General features: G+C 38.1%; 1 protein-coding gene across 3 annotated transcripts in view; it reads left to right on the plus strand.

Annotated features, from left to right (window-relative positions):
* Positions 1-297: 297 nt before the first annotated feature.
* The window catches only part of MIB1 (MIB E3 ubiquitin protein ligase 1), a 77166-nt gene continuing 55830 nt past the window's right edge, over positions 298-21633 (plus strand). For all 3 annotated transcript variants that reach the window (XM_057364934.1, XM_057364936.1, XM_057364935.1), the window contains exons 1-4: positions 298-809; positions 9846-10017; positions 12777-12906; positions 14737-14841. In XM_057364934.1, coding sequence (XP_057220917.1) covers positions 581-809; positions 9846-10017; positions 12777-12906; positions 14737-14841 — 636 coding nt within the window. In that variant the 5' untranslated portion in view covers positions 298-580. The remainder of the gene's footprint in view (positions 810-9845; positions 10018-12776; positions 12907-14736; positions 14842-21633) is intronic.

The raw sequence follows: 21633 nt of genomic DNA on the forward strand, positions 1-21633 counted from the left end.
CGCCACCACACCATCACCTCAGGGCCGGGCGGGGCGGCGCCGCAGCTCTCGGCGGCAGGACTCCACGATTCCAGAAGGAATGGCCAGACCGGCGACCTGGAGAAGCCCCAAGCAGTCCTGTCTGCAAGGATAAACATCCCCTGCTCGCTGCACCGCTTCCGCCCCTTCCCTCGGGCACAGCCCCGGGGCCGGTCCTGGCAGGGCGAGCGGGGCAGTGCCCGCCGCGGCTCCGCAGGGGGCGCTCGAGCGCCGCGCCCGCCGGGGAGGCCGCGCATGCGCGAAGCGGCGGGGCGGGGGCGGCCCCGCCGGTCTCCCTGGAGCCGCCGCCGTCGCGGCCGGAGGTCCCGGATGTAGCGGCGGGAGMGGGGCCGGCGGTGGGCGCCGCTGGGGCTGGGGAATGGGCTCGTAGGGGGCGAGGGAGGAACGAAGGAAGAGAACGAGCAAGCGAGCCAGCGAGCGAGGAGAAGTGCCGGACGGAGMCTCCCGCCCGGCGCCCGAAGCAGCCGCCCCCATCGGGGTCCCCCTCCGCCGCYTGCGGGCTGCGCGCCCCCTCCATCCGCCCCGGGGCGCCGCCGTCGAGATGAGCAGCTCGCGGAACAACCGGGTGATGGTGGAAGGAGTCGGGGCCCGGGTGGTCCGCGGCCCGGACTGGAAGTGGGGAAAGCAGGATGGCGGCGAGGGCCATGTGGGCACCGTGCGCAGCTTCGAGAGCCCCGAGGAGGTGGTCGTGGTGTGGGACAACGGCACCGCCGCTAACTACCGCTGCTCCGGGGCCTACGACCTCCGCATCCTCGACAGCGCGCCCACCGGTGAGCGGGGCTGGGAATGGAGGGACCTCACCCCCATGGCGGTGGGGCCGAGGGGCAGCACCCCGGGGTGCTGGGGGTCCCGTCCTGGAAGCATTGCGTCCTTCCGTCCCCGTTTAGAGGTGCACCTTTCCCTAGGATTTGGGCTGATGGGGGGGGAARTCAGGCACCGTTCCCCCCTCCCCGCGCGTGGGTGTCTGTTCTCGTCCGTGTGTGTGTGTGTGTACWCTCSAACTTGGGAKARATCTACACAAATCTACGGCGTGGGGCCGCGGGGACAGCGAAGTTGTCCCGGGACTGCTAAATTGGAGTAGACAAAGCAAAAGTGGTTTGCCACCGACARCAGGCTCCCGTTGTGCTGGGGAAGAGGTGGAGAGAGGAAACCGRGAGGGTGATACATCAAGGTTTGGGTTTGTTTTCACACTCCAACCTCCCCGACTTGAATTTATATTTGAGAGGAGTTTTGTGAAATAGTGGCAGTAGTCATCCTTGAATCAAGTATAGGGAGGATTATAGAAGAGATGGGTTATACCTTTTTTGTAAGGATTACTTGAAGTTCTTGAAAAACGGTGGTTTTTTTGCCTGTAGTCAGCACGTTGCCTTTTATCTGTATTGCTAGAGCTGATGTAAAATAGTAAAGGTACTGGGAGGAAAAAAGTGCATTCGTTCATTCTTTTAACTGCTTGGCTGCTTGGTATTTATGCCTTAAATCCAGTCATTTTGGACAATGGAATTTGATCTGCACTGACATTATGCGGCAGTGTTAGTATTGCAAACACTGCAGGGAAATGTTCGTTACCACCTGTTTTTACTGTGAAAACTCACGCAGAAAAATATAGATACTGTTAAGTTTCATCAGAGATATTGTGAGGTGACTATTGCGCCGATCAGGATTCTCTTAGTTAATGAGATGTTTGGACTGATTTGTTGAGTACTTGGGCTATACTGCTTTTGTAATGTGCCATTCATTTAGARCATGATAGAGAGACCATCTTTGTGCCAGCTATGTGTAGTGTTACAGCAAGGAAAATTATGGCAGTAGGTTGAAGATAAAAGACTTTTGAGGAGACATAGTGGAATTCATTCTAATTAATTACAAAAAACRTTGCTAAGAAAAGAACCCCAAATATTGCATAGTTAGTCTTTTGAGATGGATTTAATTTTTCAGTGACTGAGTACCTTCCTCTCTGCTGGCATGATTATGATGTTTTTTTTTTAATTTTTTTGGAAATAGACTTTAAAACAAGAAAGAGGAGTCTTTCAGATTGTCAGTCTTAGTCTTGCAGATGTTTACGCTTTGAAACTTTACGTGTGTTTGATGTGCTGTAGAAACCAGTGGGACTGCTTCTGCTTAGAGCTGAAATGTATGCATAAATGTTGCATATGAGGCTCGAATGCTCATTGTTCTAGCCCTGTCTGACGTATTTGCAAGCAGATGGTGTCCTCTTAGCTTCATCTGGGAGGCTAGACTTAATACTCAGTTTCAAAATTGATCATGTTTTCGTTTGGGTTTTTTTGCTTTATTCCTTCTGATTTTCATTTCTGTTTATATTTTGTGTTTATGTATTAGAATTAGAACTTCTGTTTCAGATAGGATTGTATACATTGTGTCACAGACATTGCTGTTGTCACGCTTAGCAAAGTGATATTTCTCTTCCTGAGGTTTCTGGCGTTCCCAAGCATCATCCTCATGGAACTGTTGCATGGAACTACCCAGGGTTGCTTTTTGATAGAGGGGGTTACTTTTGATTCCTTAGAGATAGAAAGAGTAAAAATCTGTACAGTAGTAGTAATAAAAGGGCAAAGTTAATGGAATTAGGCTGCTGTCAGTTTGGACTGAAATCCTGGGTTTGCTAGTGATTCATTTTGTAGTCTTGTCTAAATCACTTCCCTTCTTCACCTTTTTTAACTAACTTATTTTTTTCTCCATTGGTAGAGACTCTGCTTTGTTTAGAGTAAGTCAGTAACTCTGATTTTGGGTGATAGTTTGGTACTTTCTCCAGGACATTTATGTATGTGAGATTAGGTGACAGGAATTTCTTGTGTAGTATTAATAACGATGATGTTGAGCAAGGAAATGCTATAAAATATGGGGTGGCTTTTTGTTTGATACTTAATGAAGTATATGTTATGGCTCTTATAGTTTAAAATGAAAAAAAATCTCTGATTCATTCATTTACAATCACAATGTTAATATAAGTTTATACTGAAAATAAATACTTCTATGTATTTAAGTAAACAAGTACAAAAAAAAGTATTAAAAGTAAAATGAAAAATTGGTTATTGTGGAGAGTTCTTTCTAGTAGGTATTCAAAACCAKTCTTGATGATAAGTTCTTAAAAAGTAATGCTTGCAGCCAGAGTTCCTGCTTTGAGTTTGAGGCCTGTGCAGCCATGAACAGTAGTGATGCATCAGAAACTTACAATGTTATAAAAGTAATGCCATTCTTTAAAAAAAAAAAAAAAAAAAAAAAAAAAAAAAAAAAATAAAAAAAAAAAAAAAAAAAAAAAAAAAAAAGGAAAAGCAAATTGAGTTTGATACATATATGTGCATAGATATGTGTATACCAGAACTATGCTTCATAGACTTAAAAAATACACTGGTTTTGTCTTTCAATGGTTGTAGGCTATTGCCAGTATTGTGACACTATGTTAACATCTTATAAAAATTAAATAGCTTTGGTGCTAAGGTGTTAGGATGGKYTTCTTAAAATTATCACTCATTYACATGAAGAATGTCTTGGAAGCTCTTTGCTTYAGATGTAGTCATCTGGGTCACGAGGGACTTGTGATATGAAGTTTGGGGTTGTTTTGGTTATGTCTAYTAAGCTAGCTGTACTAACTGCCTCTTGGTGTGGCCATATTTACATTGGCCAGCATTGCTTTAAATGAGGCAGAGCAGTTGAGAGGGTAAATCTCTTTTTGTTTATCTTGGTAAACCAAGGATTTGAAAAAAACTGAAATTTCATATAGAAGGAAAACTTCAGGTAGATTCTGCATAGTGAGCTCCTCAGTGGAGAAAGTGGTGGGATGTGATACATCATCAGTGCAGTGTGTTTGTTCAATTACTTGAAATAAATCCTGGGTTTTTTTTTTTTGTGCAGTAGCCCTTTGCCAGGATCTACAAGTCTGGAGAGTCCCCTTTTTTTGGTAGCGTTGTGGAAAAGAAACAGAAATGAGTAGTTTTCTGAGTTGCTGAAGAGAAGCAAGGATATAAACCCAAGCTTTATATCTAAAAAATAAGGCAGCCTTTTGCTTGAAGTACAGGCCAGACAAGTAGCATGTTTGTAGAAAGCAGATCTGGCTATGTTCACATAATACTCATGAGAATTACGGAAACTTTTTCTATGTATTCTTTCTGAAGATTGGCTTTCTATAGAGCTTAGACCAGAAATCATTTGTCATTCATTTCCTCTTTTATATGGTTGGTTCARAGTAACAATATTATTTTCCTGCTGAAAATATTTACCCAATTGTGCTTGAGTAAGGGGAGGTAGCAAAGGGTCTGGGGTCAGGAAATGGAATCTTGGTAAAGAATTTTCCCCCAGCTGGAGTGTGCATCAGTGCAGTATGGAAAGCATTATGTGCTGTATTCTGGTGATAYTGAAAATTTAGGTATTATCTGTGAAAGATGAGGAGTATTCTGTACTTGTATTTATAGTTTTTGTACCTGAAAAACTGTATAATTGATCATGAAGTCAAACACCTTAAAACATTTTAAAAGATAGACCACCTACGATTTATCCTGTATATTGTTTGTTCTTTTTTTTGCACATCAACTGTAATTTATGGAAAATTGTCTTAGTCAAGATGTTTTTAGTGTCTATTTATAAATACTTACAGGAGCTCTCACAAATTACAAAATTGAATGATTTTCTGAGTAGTGGTACTTGGGAGGCCTGTTTTTTTAATTAAAACTGTTCTTTGTTCTTCCTGCCCTTCCCCCATATCTCTGACACAATAATCCTCTCCCTTCCTGTGTATCTTGTGATACCCTTACCAGATAGAACACATGCTTTAGCAAGTCTGGCRTTTTGTATCTATAATAATAATTGGTCAGCTGGCTGCTTCCAAACAGTTTATTTAATAGATGAGTTATGTTTGTGGGAATACCGATGGGAGTTTTCATGCAATTTGTCAGAATCCAAGTGGTTATCTCTAAGRATTCCTTGTTTGCAATTTGCCTGGAGTCTAACTGTAGAGTAAAAATTGTGGTGAAAGAATAGGAAGAACAAAACATTGTAATTGCTTTTTAAATTGTGAGTGTAAACAAATGAGCTTTTAAGTTGTGYATGGTAACTCTTACCTGATGGGAATATTGTCATTATGATACAAAGGGATTTTGGTTTTTTACAGTTCTGTAGAGAGTAATGACTCCATTGGAAACCAGATTTTGTTTGTTCTGAGAAGTGAAATCACTATTGGTGTCTTCTGTGTTTAACAGTGAGTGGTGTGGATTCCCCCCGTACATCTGATTTTACTGTTAAAATCCATTTATTGGATAGCTGTATATTGCCATCTAATTATCTTCAGTACAAAAGAAGAACTATTTGTAGCAAATTCAAATAGCAATTGGAGCAACATTGCTTTTATTTCCTTTCCCAACTGTAAGAGTGAGCATGGGTTTAAAAACTTGTAAAAGGTTGTAAAATTGATATATGATATCACTCATATCATATATGTATATATGAGTGGTGACAGAGGAATGGGTGGTAATCCAAGGAGGATTTGGGAAGAGATGACARAAGTGAAGATAACCATGGCATTAAGGTAGAAAACTAATATGAAATTCAAGTAGTAAAATTAATTTATGACAATTGGAAATCAGGAATAYTGAATTTTATGGTATACTAAGGGTGAACAGACATAAGGGAATGGCAGCTATTTAAAATAAGGCATGGTGAAAGGACACTTMTCATTATCTGGTTAGTTTTTGGTTTTTTTTAAGCATTTATGACACAAAACTTAATTTTTAAATTGCCTGGTTCTAAGAAATTTTTAAGAATATTTAGAAGTTTGACTTTTTCGTTATCTTCATTTAGAGAGCTAAAGTGCTCTTTTGATGCACAGCTGATCAGCTACAGGGCTGCTGTTTAAAGTTTTTATGGCACTTTAATTTATTCCAGTGGTTTAATGAAGGCATTCTTTCCTAATATAAACTTTGTAAAGTTTGTATTTCTCAACCTTTCTTAAACAGACTTCCTTTTGAAGAGGGGAAGAGTGTATGTGACAGATTTTGCTTTTGGGTCAGGATTTTAGTTTGGCTCCAGAGCCTACACTGGATCCAATCTCCTGGTTGTTCTTACATATTGATTTACATAATGAATGGTTTTGGGGCTCCTAAACTGCTTTGCTTTTTGGTCAAAGTAAATTGAAATAAATCTCAACGTTGATGAGCATTCGGGCCACTGGCATAGAGCCAAGCTAATGTGAAACACTGGAARTAATGTCTGCTTCCCTTCCCCTGGGTGTGTGAAGTGCCACCATCAGATCCTCAGTGCTGAGTAGGTGGTTAACTGGCAAATGGCGCCATGGTGATGCAGGGTGAACCCTTGCAGCCCATGAAGATCCCCAGTGGAGAGAGGATCCTCACTGCAGCCCATGCTTGAGCAGTGTTTTCCTGAAGGAATAAATCTTGTGGAGAGGACACATGATAGGGCAGGGAAAAAGTGTGAAGAGCTGTTATGCATGACCCTCCATTCCCCATCTGATCCAAAAGGATTGTCAAGCACTGGAACAGGCTGTCCGGGGAAGTGGTTGAATAAGCATCCCTGCAAGTATTTAGAAGACATGTAGGTAGGCATGGTGCTTAGGGATTTGGTATCGTGGTGATCTTGCTGATGTTGGGTTAATGGGCCTTTTTCAACCAAAATGATTGTGTGATTTTAATCGACCCTGTCAAGAAGCAGGGAGATAAAGGAGTTTGGAATGAAGAAGTGCAGTTGTCTCTGTGAAGAAGGTGAAGTGTAGGGAGAAGGTGTTTTGGTTTTGGTTCTCCTCACCATCCTCTTTTTTTTTTAAATTAGTTACAAATTTAATTTTCCCCAAGTCAAATATTTTTTGCGTGCAATGGCGATTGGTAAATAATCACACTTTTAGCTTGACCTAATCTGTTTCATTTTGTTTTCATTTCTTGTCCTGTTGAGGAAAGAAAATGAGAGATGGGTTGGGTGCACATCTGACAGTAAGCCAGGGTAAACGTACCACACTATTGTACCTATAATAGCTAGTCAAACTTACTTATTTTTAAGTTCTTTTAATCATCTTTAACACATATTATTTATTTCAATAATTTTGTTGGTATTATGACCATGAATAAGAGTTTAGTATCACATTACATGATCAGTAGTAGCATCTCATTTTACCCTTTTTTTTTAACAGATGAAGTTTAAGGTCTCTTAGTCCACTTTCACCAGAAACATACAAATCTACTTCTTTTTCCACATCTCTAGTGCAGTGGTTAGACAGTCTGTAACAGGATTACTTGCCTGCTCCTGCTCTGCAATTCTTTGTTTTTCATGCCAGTAGTGTTGTGCAGCATCTCAGAGAATGGGATTGGAAAACCAGTTCAGCTGAATATTTTTCCTCCTGACTGTTTTCCAGCCTGGTATGTTTCTTGATTCAGTTTGCATCTCAGCKCTGCAAAAACCTTTTGCTTGCATAATGGAAAGAATTGCTGACCATGGAGCAGCATGGTCAGGTGAGGCATGCACTGAAGTGGGTGTTGCTGCTGGAATCATGTTTCAGGGAATGGATGAAGAAAGGCCATATCTATCAGGGTGTATTTAGGGTTCTGTAAGATAGAGACGTTCCTTCATATCAGATACTTCAAGTACAGACATACAGTGTTCTTTTTTAAGTTCCAGACACCATGGTCAGTGAAATTACTTGAGTCAAATATCTTTGTATATTTTTTTTTCCTTGATCTTTCCTAAGAAAATTTTGGTGAACTTTTGCATAGTTGCTTTTGCCTCAACTGGCTAGAAATGTTTAGTTTTTGTTTAAGTTTACTGTGAGATGACCTATTCTGTACCACATGGTTCCTGATTATACCTCTCTTTTGCCCTTTTTCCTGCTGTTTGGTCAAATGGAAGAATCCTAWAGCACCCAATTCCTTGGTTCTTTTACATCCAAAATAAATGTATTCCTTGGCCAAATGTCTTCCCTGAAGTTCAGCAGGCATTAAAAAAATCCAAAGATGTGTAACTTTCTATGTGACATACCAGTTTATTAATCTGGTAGAAATAAAACCGAAACAAACCACCGCTCAACCCCAAGCACCAAAACTCGTTAGACTTTTTGTAGAAAGTGACAAAAAATACTAACAAGATATCTCAGTGCTTTTAATGCATCCCCTCTTGAAGACTTTGGCTTTGAAACCTAAGAAACAGTAAAATGCTTCAACATAATCCCCAGGGTGAGAGAGACATGGTTTGTCTGAGAGTCACGAAAGGACTGCATCTGTGTTGTAAAGAAATCTTAAAGTTATGTGGTACAGGAAGAGACTGARGGGTCTGGTGGTGCTCAGCCTGGAGAAGAGAAGGCTCAGGGAGATCTTATSCGTGTATATAAATATCTGATGCATGTAGTGAAGAGGATGGAGYCAGGCTCTTTTCAGTGGTGTCAAATGACAGAGGAAGAGGCAGTGGGCACAAACTGAAATACAGGAATTTCCACTGAAACATGAGAAGAAGCATTTTTGTTCTGGGGATGGTTGAACACTCGAATATGTAGCATTACGGAGTCTGTTCTTGGTGGTGCTTAAAAYTGTGACTGGATATGGGCAGCCAGCTCTAGTTTACTCTGCTTTGAGCAGTGGTGGTTGGAAGAGACAATTTCCAAAGGTTACTTCCAGCCTCAGCTATTACATGTTTCTGTGAAATGATCAAGCAAGAAGGCATTTCCTTCAGTTTTGCCTTTCCAACTGCTGATATTTCTTTGCTACAGATGGTTCAGCTCTTGGATGTAAGTGGCTAGTAGCTTTATAGTGAATTTGGCAGTCATTTCTGAAAGTATCTCTTCTGGAGGGGACAAAATCCGTTCCTTTTGCTCACTAATTTCACATTGATCCGGTTTTTTGTGTGGGTTTTTTTTTTTTTTTGTTTGAGTGTCTGGGTAAATTCTGTGTTACTCTAGCTTCTTAGTGCTCATTTCTGTCTAGTGCTACAGACTGAATGGTACCGCTTCTCTCTTCTGTTGCTCCATTTTTTTTCCAAACAGCAGCAGAATTTGATTTTTTTAAAAAAATAAACTTGTGGCTGTTCACTGTATTCAGAATGGGTGGATGGAAACACTGTGACTGATCATTTTCACTCTGCTGTAACTTGGCAAAGCKGTGAGACTAAAGTAGTCTTGGGATCAGTTTTTGCGGAAGGCTTGGCAGAGCCCGTGCTGGTGGTTTACATCTGGTCTGTCTCTGGCACATTCTTTTTAAAAACAAAACCAGAAAAACAGTAAAATGCTTAAAAAATGGTACCAGATTTTCATGAAGCTGATGGCATCTATCCAAGAAAGCTTAAATCTTTTTCTGTATAAAAAAGAATTAGAGACAAGCACTTACCTTTTTCGGTGTACAAAATGTGTAAGTCAAACCAGTAATTTTCAGGCTGCCATGCACAGTTGAGCACAGTAACCTTTGTGATATAATGTGTGTTGATAGCTGTGCTCCAGAGATAAAACTCTAGATTTCCCTTTGTATTTTGATAAATGCATTTCTGACCCTTTAACTTGTAGTTAAAARATTTCTCATTTTCTTTCTCTGCTTTGTATAAAGGGAAGGAAACAGACATAGCTTTCTCAGCTTTTTAAGCTGAGAGGAGAGATAGAATATTTCAGGGACAGACTGACAACTGGAGATGTGAGGTGAAGTCTGCTATCTTTTCCCCTCAGTGATATAGGCTGATAGTGTGTCACCAGCAGCCTTTATTTATTGTTACCTTTCTAGTATATGGTTTCAAATTATAATGGTGTCCAACAGAAGTCTATGTAGTGTTGCAGCAAAGTTTTTAGTTGTTTTGTTTTTTCTTTTTCCCTTCCACAGGTATCAAGCATGATGGGACTATGTGTGATACTTGTCGACAGCAGCCCATCATTGGCATCCGATGGAAATGTGCTGAATGCACAAATTACGACTTGTGCACAGTTTGCTATCATGGGGACAAACATCACTTGAGGCATCGTTTTTACAGAATTACCACACCAGGAAGTGAAAGGTAAAACCTAACTTTTTCCTCATGAAATCAAGTAGAAATAGATATTTGCGGTCAATTCTAAAACTGCTCATTTGGTTACAGAAACTTGGATTAGGTAAGAGAGTGGCTTGAGGTTAGATTCTGTTTCTGGGTCTGCCCCCTTGTGAGGGAGGATAGCTAGGATAAATCTTTGGATCTTGGAAAACATGGAAATTTTAGAAAGAATGGACTACAGAAAAAAAAAATAGGATATGATTATTCTGTTTGCTTAACCTCCTTGAAATGTTCCTAGATCTTGTGTTWTCATATAGCAGCTTTAAAACATAGTGTAAACACAATTATCTTTACACTATGTGTAATCACAAAATGATTTGTCAATGAATTTCTGAATGTGAAAGTTTAAGTAGGTTCAGTAATGGACAGGTATGGACAGACTGAGGGAACATACTCTCCTTGAAGGTTACGGAAAACAGAATGATCTGGGAATAAAAACTTGAACTGCTAAACTGCTCWCTACAGGAAGGAGAGAAAAGATGCTCTGAAGCGTTGTTCTACCCTTGCCTTGTTTTCATGTTCTTAACCATCTATTGTCATCTCTCAGTGGAGAACTCTAAACAAAATTGCATTTAGTGTGTTCTTGTGTGGTTGTTCTTGACTGTAAATACTTGTCTCAATCCAAAGCCCTTCTCCGTCATGATTTATCTACCAGTTAAATGAGAACATCAATATTTACCTCGTACCACATACTTGGAGAACTATGGAAAAACACTGTGTAAAGGCTACATGCTGTGGTGTCACTTCCATGATATGTTTCCTGAATGTTCTTTCATTAAATCATCAAAATATTTTTCTTTTTTTTTTTTATTTTTTGTAAAATGATAGTAGTTTGCATGTGACATGTAAGACGACATTTATTTTTTTCTGGGAGTTTAGGTTTACAAGTACGCTGTAACTTAACGATGTGCTTTGATCATTCTTACACAGTTGAGTGAAGTGGTTGAAGCACACAGTCTGAGTTCTCACATTGTGTCTTGTAGGGTGTGTGTTTATAATTAAGTGTTTGCTTAAAAGTTTTAACTATGGCTCAGATGCCCGGTGGCTTAATAAAGAAAAAAGTAATACCTCTCTCTCTTTTATTTTAAAAATCAATTAATTAATTAATTAATTAATTATTTTTTGAGGTTTACATCAGAATATGTAGGTACCAAATGGGTATCGTAAGCTTATTCTCATTTGGAATGTTGAATGCAGAACAAGACTTAGAAGCTGGACTTAGAAATGCTGGCTTAGTGTATTAAAGTAGAATAGGTGACAGAATACAAATYTRTTTTCTATKCATTTATYTTTTAAGTCTCATTTCTTTTGAGAGTGCTTGCTACGCGTTTTTTTCCTTAAGCTAAAGTTTCCTTTGTAGTTTTAAGAGGTTGGTTATGTTGAATACGGCACAAGTTTTAGTTTTGAAGATAGATTATACGCGGTGTATAATATTGGTGGTAATTTTTTKCATCTTGTCACTTTCTCCTTTTCTTTGTTTACTCTCTCTGAGCTCTTATATAGAAGGCAGCTTCTTCTGCCAAGGAGCTGTTTCTATTGGATCAAGCACAGCTGAGAAAAAGTGATGGAGGTTAACTTTTTCAGGGAGGAGAAAAGTGTAAAGCAGTGCTKTTGAATTTGAAGGGTGTCTCATAGGATAAATGGCAAGAGGCATGTAAGAATGCTTTGATGAAGGGAAGCATAAGCTCTTACTATTWTATTTTCGAGTCTGGRATATCATATGGGTGGCATAATGAARTAATSTATGCAGGKTTTTGTCTCAGKTTTTTWTCTCTTTTYGTAGGTATTGAGAACTTTTTAAGAAGCTTCTYTAAACAAGATTACTTTATGTTTCGAATTACTCTTCTATTTTTCTTACAAAAAAAAATAGCCAGTATTTTCATGTGCTCTTTGCATTGATGGTAACACTTGAACATTTTCCTTGTGTGCCATCTGCTGGATGTTAAAAGTTAGCGGGAGGCTGAGAAATTTCCTGAAGCAGTCAGGAAACATTCTGAATGTCAGCTGAGAAATACTTTTGTCTGGCAACATTTTCATGGCATGAAGTAAGAAGCCTTGTTGCGTGAAAATCGGTGGATTTTGAGATAAACATTTTCCTGCCTTTTCAGTTTTCTCAGCTTTTCTATTATTTCTGGTTAAATACTTGTGAACTGTGCTGTTTAGGCTTAYCTACTTCAGTCCTATTGAAGTGAAAGGGGAATGAAGAGGCTTGCTTTAAAAAAACACATAGTATGACTGAGAAAATGGATGTTAATATATTGAYTTAAATTTTTCAAGAGGTGCTATAAAAAGCATGTAGAAAATCAACTGAGGGRGGAGGGAAAAGAGACGTTCTTAATAGTATAATTCTGAATAAATTGACAGGGCAGTTGTGGGAAAAGTATTGTCCTAGAGTGCATCTAGGAGAAAAAAAAATGTTTGTATGACTCTGCATGTACTTTAATGAATTTATTAATAAAAGTAAAGATCTATATACAAGCATTTACAAGATGAATGCTGAGAAAAATTGTTAGAATTTAAAAAATCAATTATRAACATACAACAAATCAGATTTTGGAAGGTCATTGTTTTTTGGTTTGTGTACTGCTTATGTAGTTCATGCATTGAAATCTGTGGTTGTGGGTTATTTCTTTTTCAAGATGCTCTCCTTCCCATCCCTAATGATTTTTTTTTTTTACTTCCTTTATTATCTTGACATTTGTGGGTTCTTCTTTTAATAACTTCAGGGTATTGTTGGAGTCTCGACGTAAATCAAAGAAAATTACAGCAAGAGGAATCTTTGCAGGTGCCAGGGTGGTGCGAGGAGTTGACTGGCAATGGGAAGATCAAGATGGTGGCAATGGGCGTAGAGGAAAGGTAAAAATAAAACTGGTTTAAATAAGAAGATGCACCTTTTGGTGCTCATGTAATGTTTCAGTGGCCTTTTTAATTGTCGAGTAAAAATATAATCATAAAATGTACTGTTTTAATTGGCTAGACATTTTTTAATCTTATCCTGTAATACTTAAAAATTTAGAAAGAGGRGGGTGTGTATACCATAGCCCATTCTTTTACATTTTAATATGTGTTTTTTACAAMATCAGCACAGAATGTATTTAATTATTAAACTTTTGTCAGGGTTGTCTGTTTAAGACATTATGATCTTGAGCATATTTCAGTATTACTAGGGAGCTGATATAAAAAYGTAGCTATCAAAAATAACCATTTCTGGTCCTCACTGCATTCTGTAGTCCTGTTGTTTGTGGGCCAGCACATTTGTGTATATAGACAGATTTGTATATCTCTTGTTCTTGGTTTTTAGTGCTGGCACCCTTGGGTTTTATGTTTCACCTAATGATTTTAGGGACTTTYCCAGTTTAAAATTGAAAGCTTTGCAAGTTTCAGATGTGTAGATTACATTACTGGCTTAGGACAATATGTGAGTGCTTTATATATAGTTCTATAGTAAAAATATTTGGATTTATTGAAAATTTTAAGGAATCATATGGAAGGATGGATTTCATGGAATGATACAGAAAATTTTATGAAATGATAAGTTACTAATCATAAGACTTCCTTTTAGAACTTCCATTTACCTTGAGAAGTAATGGAGGTTTGTTACGAGCATACAACAGGCAGTGTTAAATATACTGTGATTTTTATCACCAAATTTGAGAATTGGATGCCCTTATATCTTGGTGAACTGGTGTTTTTTGTTGAATTTGTTTTTAGTATACTTAAATAGCATTTTAAAAAGAGTGAAAAATTATGATATTTAGCCTATTTTATATTCTTGTTCAGCATATTTTATATCCTAGACATTCATGGAAACCTTAGGACTTTCCAGGATTTAATTTTGAATTTTACTGAAAGGAAATAGTAAGTTTAAATCTCTTAAAGCAAGGGATATTAAAATGRTGCTTTTTTCATCTCAATTATTTACCCCTTCCCATGTCCAATTACACTTGAAATCTCTGAAACTTTGCAGAATAAGAGTCTTACCCTGGAAGGTCTGCTTTGTGTACTAAACTTGCATTAGAGGGATTGTTTGCATATACATCTGAAAAAATATATGAATACATATAAATGTTTTTAAACGAGGAAAGGTAGGCAGGCCATAGATAGCAGAAACACTTAATATAAATAAATATAAGTAAGAGTGAAAGCAARTTCAGGAAAGTAATTTTTTCTTTACGTAAGGGAAGTGTTTTCAGAATTTCATGCATGGCCTCCTGATTTCAAAAATGTCAGGGAAAGACTTGCACTCTACTTTTGTACTGTTGGTAAACTTATTGGCTCTGGAAATAAAACTTTGTCACTTAGCAGTGCACAGCCACCAGGCTAATGCAGGTTAGATGAGACATATTGAAGCAATTAGAGTAATTCTCATCCTGTTTTTCTTCGTTAAATGCTGCTTCTCGTATGAACATGTCAAAGCAGTTCACATTTTGTTCTGTGCTTGTGTAGTGAGATAACCTACCAAATATACAAARGAAAAATAGGCCTACAAAACATATATTTAGGCTGCTATCTGGGTACCCAGGGAACACTTGTATCAAGCAGAAAACAGCTTCAGAACAAACGTTACCAGGTTTAGTAAAAGTGTTATATAATTAATTATTTTGAAGAGATAGCACGTTTTTAATTTCAAATTGTGCTTCTGAGTCTTTGCTCTAGAAACAATTTTTTATTTTTACAACTGAATAGGTAACTGAAATCCAAGATTGGAGCGCGTCGAGTCCACATAGCGCAGCATATGTTCTTTGGGACAATGGTGCTAAAAACCTTTACAGAGTTGGCTTTGAGGGCATGGTAAGTATAACAGAATACAAAGGGTAAAATGCGTGATGGGGGAAGAGCAGTAAGAATAACTTGTGCTTTATGGTYCTGCTTTTGTAATATGCATTGTCAGTTTGCCTGCTGGTAGTCAGGTCATTGTGTGTCCAGCTGTAAGGGTCATGCATATGTATTAGTAAGAAAGTCTGATCTGGGAATTTATTAAATGTGAATAACTACAAGTTAAGAGCTGCTTTCTGCCATAGTAAATATTTGCATCACACACATTTGTCTTTCTGTGCTCCTGTTATGTTTAAATTAAAATTTGGAAAAAAAGGGTAAGTGTAGTTACAAATTTTTTAAAAAAAACCCTGTTCTTCAGCTCCTGTACTCTTTAGTTGACTTCAAATTTTGGTGTGATTACTGCAAGATTTGCAGTTTTTAAATTACTGTCAACACCCGGAATCCTATTGAGAGCAATTTKCTTTTTGCAAATGGAAAGGTGTTGAATTAAATTATGACCTTAATTTGCTTTTAGTRCTAAATTTTTCTGTTTCCTTTTGAAGCTTCTCCAGTAAATTCTCTGGCTTTAGAGAGAAAATGGGTCAGACTCTAGCCTAAGTGCCTTCTGTTGCTGGGTTTTCTTATCCTAATGTGGGTCAAGGAAAGGTTACTTTGATTATCAGCTGCTTAAAACATCTTAATTAGCATTTTCCCTGCATGATTTTTGCTTGACTATGCATAGGAAAACCATGTTAATTTAACATTGAAGTGTCATCTTGTCAGATGTGTAACAGTAATAAAATGTTAAGGAATGACTAGTTACTTTTTTGAATGTAAACTATTTGGCCTTACAGCCTCACTTAAAATTTGTTTTTATACTTAAAATGAAAATAAGTACTACTCTTGTGGTAAATACATATTTTAGTGTTACATTTAAAAAGAGTAAACGTATTTAGTGCAGGTCAGCTTTTCTGATGCATGAAGATGATAGGCGTAAAATATGAATCAGGATTAAATTATGTGTTTCATGGTGTCCCTCGGTTTTAAAGAAATGAATCTGTGTTGTATTTTGTAGTGTAAAATTAAATCAGTGTTTGGTATCTTTCCTCTTGTGATACATGGGAAACTAACACAGTTACAAAATCTAGATAGAATTAGATACAGATCAACTGATTTTTTGTTGTGGTGGCTGTTATGACTTCAGTTGCTATGTTAGAATTTTTKGACTACATAGTAAAAGTGCTGTTGGAATCATTGAGGATTCCTTCTGGCCTCAGGAAGAAATATATTTGAGGTAAGTTATATTCTGTTTTGAAATAATTAATTTTAAAAAAATACTATTTTTACATCAACTATATTCTGTTTCCAAACTTTTGCCACCACTGGAAGTGTTAAATATTTCTAGAAAACTCCATTAAGTACTGCAGCTATAAATTTGAGGGGGTGAGGGTGACCCTTCCTACAAGTTTTGTAGAAATAGAAATATTTGATCAATCAATTAAAAAAAAAAGGCCTGTTAAACTGTCTGTGAGACTACATATATAGATGTTGTATTTAGGAAAATAGAGAAAAGAATATGTACATGTGGACGTACAGAAAGGATAATTTATAATTTGAGGCTGTGTAAGTAGTGCTTACCRGATTGTAATCCATTCCTACACTAATTTTATCTTTGATGTTTTCATCAAATGCAGTTTTCACTTGAAACAGAATGGATTCTTGGATGTCTATGACAGTMATTTGAATGTAATGGTTAATTTTATAACTGATTAATGACTTGCTAAGTGTACAATTCAGTATTATTATTTMCTGCTACTTATGTGCTGTTATGTAAAGCTGAGACTGTTAGAAAGTTCACATAAAGTTGGGGCAAACTTGTTTTGGTACTTGAAAATTCGTTTGAAAGGTCCAGAGAATGCGGAATCAACAATACTCAAAAGTGTGTGCCCATGTAAATACAGCTGGGAAGAGACCCTGACTTGCAAATGGATAACACTTGACTCATGCTAATGGAGCTGATTAAAGAAACACAGCTCATTATTGTAAGTTAGGGTTCTTGTTTGATAGCTGATAGGCTGCATCTGGTCCTCAATAYTATTCTATCTGGCCTGCCAGCTTTGGGAGAGATGAGGATTGGCTGGTGGGGGAGCAGGTGCTGGCTGAAAACTTGCATTTATTTCTGATCAGATGCTTGGAGGTTTTATTTGTGTTTTCAGTTTGCTCTGTTTACATGTGAAATGGTTGAGAGGTGTCTCTTTTTTTTTGTTGGTTTTTTTTCCTTGTGAAATCTGAGTTTAGATTGGGAGATTCTGCTGCCACAGGCCACAAATTCCCTAATTGAAATCTGTGTTTCTGATGCTGTTAAGTCAAGTAATGTGTTTGCTACATCCATAGTAAGAATAAACTACTTTTACCTAATATGGTTGGTGACACTACTCACATTTCTTACATATGTGTATTTGGAGTCCAGAACCAAACGGAGCTGTTGAACACACAACCTGCTTTAGAAATGTGTGAATGTATCCCATCCAATAAAGAGATGTCATAGGGAATCAGAGTTAATGGGAAGATTGTGATTTTGCTTGTGTCTAGACTTTATTTCTTAGTAGCACATGAGCTGAGGAAGTAAAGCTGGTAACTTCCATTGATTTTCAGTGGAAAATAATAGTTCCATCTGCAGGAGTGTCCTGAATCAATTTCATTATTTAGGAATCAGTTTCTTTCAGAATTTCTTTGCTCTGTATCACTTGCCTTTTTTTTTTTTTCTGTGATTAACCTCTGCTTGTTTTTCATTATGGAGGATTGTGCTTTCATCTGCATAGCCTCTGAAAGAAGTATCTGTAGTTACCATCCATCCTTGTCACAGTAATCTGTAAGCCATCTGTGTTGGTGTACTTTTTTCCGCAAATTCCAAATAGTGAGTGCATAAGAGTAGTTGAGGTTGCCTGTCCCTGGGTGATTGATGACTAATGTCTGTTCATCAACTTTTATTTGGATTACTTATGAAGTTATTCTTCAAAATTACTCTGGAGGATTTTAAGAGTTCCTTGTTACAGCRTTCTTTTTTAAAGAAAAAGAAGGTAAATGTCTTGGTATACTAGGCAATGTAGGTGAGCATTATGAAATATACAGAAATATGCTTTCCACTGCAGTTAAAACTGTCAGATAGGTAATGTTAGTCAAATCTTCAGTTCTCTGGTCATTTATCTTGTCATCACAACAGTGAAAATAAGGTATTTAGGAAGAAACAACAAGTATTTTCATTATTTTGTTAGTTTAGTGTCCTTCTGTTGTTTCTAGGTTTTGACCATAATTGTTTTAAAAAACAAAATAATGATTTTTTGGCCATGTTTATGCAAGCAGCAGGTGTTTTTTAATATGTTACCTGTGGTATAAGTTAGATATCGGTAAGAAAATTAGATAGTCAGTTGTTTTGGAATCCAGAGAGGAAAGAGATATTTGTGTTTACCTTGTACATTTATTTGCATTTGTCAGCAGACTTGGTTTTGCTTCTTTCTGATATAATCATATTTCTCTTATAGTCTTAATCAAGTCAAGTTTTTCATATATCTGGTTTGCAAAGAAAACCATTTCTGTTACTGATGGTTTTCCAATTTTATTTATAGTATTTACTGACAAGGAAGACTGTATCTTTCTTTTAAAAAAAAAGTTACACATACAAAGCTTTTATAAGTGCCTATAATAAACAGACAATAACRTTATAAAACATTCTCTCAGGATTTGCCTGAAGTCTGGTTTCCGCTGTAAGAAACTTGTTAGTGTTTGTGTACCTCACACCTCTTTGTCATTTCAGTCACTTTCTCTACCATCTTCTACTTTCTCCTTTTATTGCTTTACTTTTCCCAGCTTCTTGAAACTGAGAATGATCTGATTTCCTGAAACTTGAAATATAGCATTATAAACCTTTTGCTAAAACGTATGCAATTATCCAGTCCCTTGATGCATTAGTCTGATGTCAAAGCAGCATGCACTGGACTTCCTCCATTTGCCTCCTGAGGGCTGATTTCCTTGTAAAAAGCTGTTGTGAGTTTAAAATCCTAAAGTGACCTTTGCTGTCTTGAGCAACTGCAGCTGTGGCACCACTCCTGCTGGTTTATATCTAAGATTGGTATTAATTTGTGCCCTGATGTTTGCTGTTGGTGTTAGATGCTGTATCAGTGCATCTGTATCAGACATTCCTCTTTTTCTTAGCAGCACACCTAGTTTTCTTATCAAGTCTGTAGACACCCCTCTCCCCGGTTTGGATGGATGGCATTCCATATTGATTGGAATAAYTTAAAAGATATTCCTGTAGTCAGCTGCTCCTTCAGCTTTTTTTCCCTCTTCAAGGTCAGGGATAATGATCCTTTTACACCATCTGCCAGCATTGCTGATCTTGCTCTAAATTTTTCCGTTCTCTGAGGTTGTATGAAGATGAAATTACTACTGTTTATTTTTATTGKTATAATTGGATGGCATGTCAAAATGATTTACATTTACTGTATTTCCCATTTGACTGAGCAAGTCATAATCTCTGTGTAATAGTCACATATTGGAATGCAGATTTTTAGAACAAAGTGTGGGTGCTAGAAGACCCAGGTTCACCACTGTAGGCAAAACCCGTTACTACCTATTGCTCATGTGCATCAGCTGTTGCTGCTGACCTGCAAGTTGTGCTGTGCAATGTATGGTTCCCATGCTGTTCCTTGAGTTTTCATTGATTGTCTGCTTAACTGGGGTTTCCATTTTTCACTGAACACAAATTGTACAATATCTATAGCTTATTCTTCTGCTTCCTGAAAGAATACTACTTGATGGAGAAATCCTTTGATAAATCTCAAGTAATTTAGAAAAGCTGATTGTTCATCTCCACCATGTATTACACCCAGCCTCACTGTTGTTACTCGTTTTTTGGTAGTGTCACTGTGAGTTTGAAACTTGTAATTTAACATCCCTTGTTTTGGTACTTCCCCTTTTGCTCTTGCATGTCTCATTTCCARACAATCTGCTATTTTGATTCATTTAGAAGTCTCAGGGTCTCTCATATAACTTGTAGAAATCCCAGTGGGCATCTCTGAAATGCAAAGCCTGATGCGTCCAGGCTCCAAATGTGTTTTTTGTCCATGTGCACTAGAGGGGCCTCTTGCCATGCTGTCCTCAGAGCAGGGTGACCAGGMGCTTACGAACATCCCTGATTTTTTGCTTAAACTGCTTGAGCAGGAGAAAGCTTATTTTTCTTTTCTGATAAGTATAACAGCTGAATGCTAGAAGGAAAATTGTAGTTGTTTACCCAGCCTTTGTGGCACTGAAATGCAACTAAGTAAAGTTTTGTGTCTTAAAACTCCAGAATCCTGTTTGGTTCTATTTCAAGGCATTTGCAGCCCTTTATCATGTTGATAGTACTTTTCTTAATAGTACTGTTGGCCAAGTTGCCAAAGGAACTCTGCYTATATATAAGTTTGTTTTGTATTGCCTTAATATCTGTCAGTGTCCGTCCTTCCTGTGTTTTTTGGGCCCTCCATTTTTTTTGTTGAAGSCTTCTGGGAAAAAAGAAATAAAAAGACATGTACCCTTGCTTTTGTGCAACACTTAGATCAGACTCTTGTTTTATTCTTTAGCAATGTAACATTGACTACATCATGTAAGTGAAAGGAAGACAAATGTGAAGTTGAGGCTGGACACCAAGCTACCATTTAGTTTTTCAACCAAGCATRTCATTATACTCCAGAAATAAACTGTGTGCGGGGCACAGTACAGGCAGGATAAAATACAAGTGCAGGTTTCTGGGTTTGTTTTTTTTTTTCTGTAAAATTGAAGATACTGTAATGGGCTTCCTAGTAAGGTCAGCTGCAAAATAGTAATTAACCTTTAATGAACATTTTGTTTCTTCTGCTAGGTTTTAGCCATCAGTCTGCTCAGTGCATTGGCACTTACTATTAACACAAGCAATCTTTCACCCTGGTTTTGTCTGGCAAGGAGGAGAACTTTTTGGACCCTCCTGCACTCTATTCTTAGTGTTCTGAAGAGTGTGACAGCAGCTCTTGGGTGTGCACCCCTCCTTGTCTCCTGCACAGACAGCTGGTTGTTGCCTGACAGGGAGGGCTTGTATTCAGTTGATGAGACYCAGTGCTCCCGGGCACATTCAGTCTCAGTCGTTCCCGGGAATGAATGAATTTGCCATCTGGGATGGTCGGTGCAGTCCCTTTGTCTGCAGCCGGGGCTAAACCCAGCACCTGCCCACCGGGTGGCAGCATCTTGTCACAGGCCTTCTGCTGCTGCACTGAGCRAGCTCTTTCTCTGCTTTCTCAAGGGATTTGAAGAGCGGTTAAATCTCATTATTTTTCTCTGGCTGTCTCCATCATTTTTCCGAAGTGGCAGTGCATTCTGYGTGRACCAGGACATACACTGAATTTTGTRTTGTTTCTGGCTGCTTAGCAGTTGCCAAGGGTGGTATTGTGCTCATCAGAGCCTTGRTGATGTAGAAGACTTCAGAGTTTTCATTTTAATCCTTTTGAAGGAGGACAGTCTGTCAATAAATCTTGGGCATGGGTAAAAGAACTGTTCAAGTGTTTGTTTAGTTGTGTTTAATGATATCATTACCACCACCTGTCCCCTRCTTCCTCCCCCATGCCACAGAATATTCTGACACATTTTGCATACAGTTTCYGATCTCCTTCCCAGCTTACCATGCATGCAAAAATGCCGTTTGTTTAGTGAGAACTGTCTGAAAAGGAACAATSGCAGATGATAGCCGTTTGGATTTAGCATTGCACTGGGAAAAAACCTAAAGGAAAGGAGAATTATAAAAACTCCTCTGCTGGCTTT

Source organism: Malurus melanocephalus, unplaced genomic scaffold (genome assembly GCF_030028575.1).
Source record: "Malurus melanocephalus ecotype Western Australia unplaced genomic scaffold, MMel_1.1 scaffold_44, whole genome shotgun sequence".
NCBI lineage: Eukaryota > Metazoa > Chordata > Aves > Passeriformes > Maluridae > Malurus > Malurus melanocephalus.